Raw genomic sequence first — 5,004 nt, forward strand, 5'->3', positions numbered from 1 at the left:
ATTAGGTCCATGAGTGTGTTGTTACTGTTGATGTTCTTACAAACTGAGGGTGAAACAAAACGTGCTCCTGTTCCAAGGCCACAATTTCACAAGTATTTCGTTCTTCCTTCCTCAACAGTCTATATTCTTTGCCCATGTAGCATGTTGCTTACTTCTTGTTGGGGGCAATGTTTAGTTACGGGGCACTCCTAAATGCGTTGACACTTCCCTCTTGTGCATGGCTCATGTCATTGCGGCTTTATAACAATCCACACTCGGGGAAAGCATTTGTTAATAGCATCAAGGCTACACAGCAAAACGCATGGGTGGAGGAGGGATTTTGCCAGCATTGTTTGGTCTCTCCATTTTTAGCTCTGCACAGCATTCCCATCCAGCCACATCTCTTTGGAAAAGGGAGTGGGGAAGTCCCTGGTAAAAGTACCTCTGAGCATGGTTCAAGTGCCCTTGCCTTACTGGCAAACAACCTATATACAGAAATCAGGGTGAAGGAGCAGGGCTTTTTTCAGTGTGCCTTTAGTGAAGCGCTCCCCGGCAAACCACAACCTCATAGCACCCAACCCTTTGTTGCCTTATTTTTCCTTGCCCACCTTGGCTTAACAAGCTTATATGCTTTTTGTAACATCAGCTACTTCACAACAGTTTAGGCTTATGACAAATATTTTAATACAAACAGTAAGTAAAGAGTGACCAACAATGCCCATTGTGTTATGACAAAAAGATGAGAATGTACCTTGGTGCGGGGCAGGCTCCTGTGTTCAACACAGCTCCTTTTTGGACCTTGTTCCCTAATGCTCTCCCTTCCTCACTTTTACACCAGTAAAAGCAAGTAAGTACAACTGAATTATATATCGGAGAAGTCAGATAGGAAAGGAGATTCAAATTAGAGCTGTTCTTTTGTAGAATGGGGACACAGTTTCCACCTGATGACAAATGTTCCACTTAGCACGGCACACGGATTGCCCTGGCTCCCCTCTTTTCCAGTTTAAACTTTGCAGCTACCCATTTAAAAATGAATAGTGTCCACAATTCCAGTTTAATCTGAAAGAGACAAATGAGAGCGCTATCCTCCTACTTTTGGAATGTTGTTCCAAGCTCTGGGAATCTGTGGCTCCTCGTATTTGTTGACTACAACTCCCATAATACTTCGTTGCCTAGGCTGGCCAGTAGTGATGGGAGTTTTGAGTCCAGAAACACCTGAAGGACCACTCTCTTTGTTTGAAGGGATCCTTTCTGTTCCTCTCACACATCCCAAACAGCCCAGCCTTAAGGCAACAAAACCCAACATGGAATGTGAGGTTCGGGACAAGAAAGGAGAGGAATGTATATAGAAAATGTGAAATAGGTCACTATTTGTACAGAGCAGATACATAAATACTAGTTACTACCTTGGACAAAAAGGTAAGATACTATTTTTGTATGAAATTTAGATGTCAGACCATCAGTATGGCATCTAGAAATGAAAGAAAAAGAACTTCGCTAGTTAAAATTGCAGCAGCATAGGCCAATAAAGACACAGGAGCAGGGCCTGTTGAAAAAGTTGGCAACCCTGAAGGAAAACAAGATGTTGCAATGTCATGCCTTAATTAAAGGTGAGGATGTGTAAACAGGCTATTTAATTCCACCCCAAGCAAGAGATTCCCCAATTTTTAACTAGGTCATCCACAGAAGTAATGATGTTTCCTTCCTTGCCAGGAGACCTATGATTATAAAATTTCCTGAAGGGTGAATTTACTGGGCTTTACGGGGCCAGAAATGTTTCGTTCTGTATTTGTTTCTCTGTAGTAATGCCCCTTTGGGAGACAGGGCTGGGGTGAATCAGCAGCTGTGTATATGTGTGTGATCCCACTGGTTTAGGGCCCCAGGCTTTACTAAATACCTAAAAAGCAGGGTAGTCTTAACTCCTTCCTTCTTGCAGCTCCGAGAACAACAACAAACAAGTACTAAGATGAGAATGCAGGAAAAGTGTCATTTGGAGGGGAAATGCTGAGCATCCCTCCATCTCTCCTACAAACTGCAATATCCCCACCATTTTAGAAGATTGGCAGACCCACAGATCTGCTGTCAGATCTGTCCTGGTTCTCAAAAAAATAGCAAGCAAAGTGCAGAGGTATTAAGAGATTTAGCCTGCTAAAGCTTGGCCTTAACCGAACAGGCAATTTTGCAAGAAAGCAGCTTTCTTGACCCAGTTCTCAAATCTCCCCCTGAAGCAGATGGGCATTTGTCTTTTAGAGTTCAAGGGTCCCATAAATAGAAACCTCTCCATGGCAGCACTGACAGAAGAAAGTGCCTCCCAAAGATCTGGAAGCGAAGAAAGGAGAAAATAAACGAGGGACTGATTTTAGGATTTAGTTAAAGCAGAGGCAAATTGGGCCGAGTGTGTGGAGGTTCAGAAAATAATTGAGCTACATAGGCCTCCAGCAGAGCAACAGCATTTGGTCCAGAACTTCCAATACCAAACTGAAGGCTGTCATTTTGTTGTCTCATGAACAATGTGTAGCTGGACTGCCATTCCCAGCATCCTTTATCATTGTTTCTGAGTGTACCATCAGATTATTTTCAGGTAAGCAGCAACTGATCAGAGCTAAGAGATTCTGTATGTTGCTTAAGAACATAAGAGCTTGGCAGGGATATTTTTTGCACTACGTCTCCCCGGCTCCCAGTGGCTATGTTGACTGGGGGATTTGGGGATCTGTAGTCAAAAAAGGTAATGTTGCCAAGCTCTTATATGAAGAACTTCCTAGTTAGAGCAGGTCCTGGATCACTTTGAATCCCAATAAGCACCAGACTATCTGCCCACCATCTCCTTGTCCTATGTTACATGCCGTATCAGAGATGGTTGATAGTCCTGTGGTTCCTTGGCCAGTGTCAAATATCCATTTGCAGCAAAGAAACAGGGTTTCTTCATACAAAACAGGGGAAATGGCAGGAATCCCAGGATGTGGTCATCTGGATCTGCTAACCAAGGAATGTAGAGATGAAGACACTAGTGTCCAGATTGAGGGTAGCATGCCACCAGCGGTCTGGGAAGTACAGGACCTGTGGAAATGGTAAGTCAGAGGGAAAAAATGGAATGAGGAATGTGGGGTGCTACAGATGCTTTGTACTTCAACTCTTAGAGGCCCCATAGCATGGCTAATGGTAAGGCTGTAAGGTTTTCCACTAATCCTTCCACTACTACTAACCTGCAAGACCTGAGCAGAGCAGCTGAGGACAGGAGGCTTGGAGGTATCTCATTTGTGGGGCCGCCATGAGTCAAAGTCAAGTCAAAGACAGTTACAATGGAAGGCTGGCCAAGATTCCAGGAATTGTACAAGGTACCAATGCTTACCATCGTCTCAGAGAATCCTGCTCAGCCCCCTTTCTCACCTTCTGAAACTTCCCCAAATATCAGCAAAGTTTGGAATTCAACATCTCAAAAAACCAATAGCATGTTTCTGTTCCTCCTGATTGTATAAAATAAGCTTTGAAATGCCCGTGTCCTGTTTTACACTGCGGAAATGCACTCCTTAAAGACAGCAGGATTTTGCAGATGAAGACTTCTGCAAGGAAACTGCACAGCCTGAACTATCTGCTTGGAGTCGGGGCGCTCCTCTACTGCTGAGTATCTCCAAAGAGTCTCTTTCCCCCTTACCCAGTACTTACTGAGTCTAAGTAGGGCAGGCAGCATTGAGTGGCATCAGCTGAAATGGTTGCGGACACATTGAAAGAAGGAAAAAGCAGCCTCAAACAGCAAGGGGGGATGCTTGCTAAGCAGCCTGCTGAGAATTTCATTGGGAAATGTTTGTTGTCCGCTGTAGAGCGTATAATCTCCCCTTCCAGCTAGAATGGGCTTTAAGATTTGGAAGGGTTTTTTTGGAGTGGGGAGAGGTGAGGGAAACACACAAAATGTGGTTAATGCCACCAATTTCAGGGGGTAGGAACCATCACCACATTTATTGTAGCCTTCCCCAGCCTGGGGCTCTCCTATCCTGTCCTATCCTATCCTTCCCTGTCCTGTCCTGTCCAGTCCACCAGAATAATGTGAATTTCACTGTCATAAGGACAATAAAAATGAAGCAGCCACACAGTGGGTGGGTGAATTCCATAACTGAGATGCTGCTACTGCAGAAAATACAGAAACTACTCACCAATTTTGCCTCTCTTTTGCATCTGGCCACAACTAGTGTGTTGGGATGGGACTTGGCTGTTATGGCGGATGGATAAATAAGGGCAACCAGAGTGGAGTGCTACCAATGTGATAACAACTTACCTCTCCAGGGTGAATGGTGCATTCAATGGGCCTCTCCCATGGTGGCAGGAATGGGTAAGTATCCAGCAACCAGGACAGAGTTGTTCTGTTTGGGTGGAACTCTGGCATCTTCTCTGGCGGATACAGAAACCAGCGCTGTGGATACAGAGAGAAAAGAGTGGAGCCTCGGCCAGAATGAACCTGAATCTTTTCTGCACCCCTGTAAGGAAGCATCTCCCCTGAGAATGCAATGCAGACTAAAGGGTGGGGAAAAGCAGACTCCAGGGATGTAGGGGTTACAGTCGGCCCTTCTTATACACGGATTCAAGCATACATGGTTTGAAAATGTTCCAAAAAAGTATAAATTTACCTTGATTTTCCATTTTTTATAAGGGACGCCATTTTGCTATGTCATTATAGTTAATGGGACTTGAACATACACGGATTTTGTTATTCATGGGGGATCTTGGAACCAAACCCCAGCGTATAACAAGGGTCCACTGTACTTTGTTTTCTACTAGAACTCAGAGCTCCACCAACCAGAGAGGAGTAAAAAAGAGACAGCTGAAAACCAGCTCTGGGAAGAACCAAGTGATTTAGTGTAGGGGTGAGAAACAGGTGGATCTCTAGCTGTCGTTGGACTGTGAAACTCACAGTCCTTTACCACTGTCTGTAGCCATCCTGACTCCATATATGCATGCAGGAGCTCACAGAGTTTGGACAAGTTCAATTTTGGGCAACAGTGCCAAAAATCTGGGCACTAGTCCGAAAAAAGA

The 5,004-nt window shown here is 44.5% G+C and overlaps 1 protein-coding gene across 2 annotated transcripts in view; it reads right to left on the reverse strand.

Annotated features, from left to right (window-relative positions):
• Positions 1-645: 645 nt before the first annotated feature.
• The window catches only part of JMJD8 (jumonji domain containing 8), a 13,862-nt gene continuing 9,503 nt past the window's right edge, over positions 646-5,004 (reverse strand). For both annotated transcript variants that reach the window (XM_042438693.1, XM_042438694.1), the window contains exons 8-9: positions 4,250-4,384; positions 646-3,036 (exon numbers count right to left, since the gene is read on the reverse strand). In XM_042438693.1, the coding sequence (XP_042294627.1) occupies positions 2,956-3,036; positions 4,250-4,384 (216 nt within the window). In that variant the 3' untranslated portion in view covers positions 646-2,955. The remainder of the gene's footprint in view (positions 3,037-4,249; positions 4,385-5,004) is intronic.

Source organism: Sceloporus undulatus, chromosome 8 (genome assembly GCF_019175285.1).
Source record: "Sceloporus undulatus isolate JIND9_A2432 ecotype Alabama chromosome 8, SceUnd_v1.1, whole genome shotgun sequence".
Lineage (NCBI taxonomy): Eukaryota > Metazoa > Chordata > Lepidosauria > Squamata > Phrynosomatidae > Sceloporus > Sceloporus undulatus.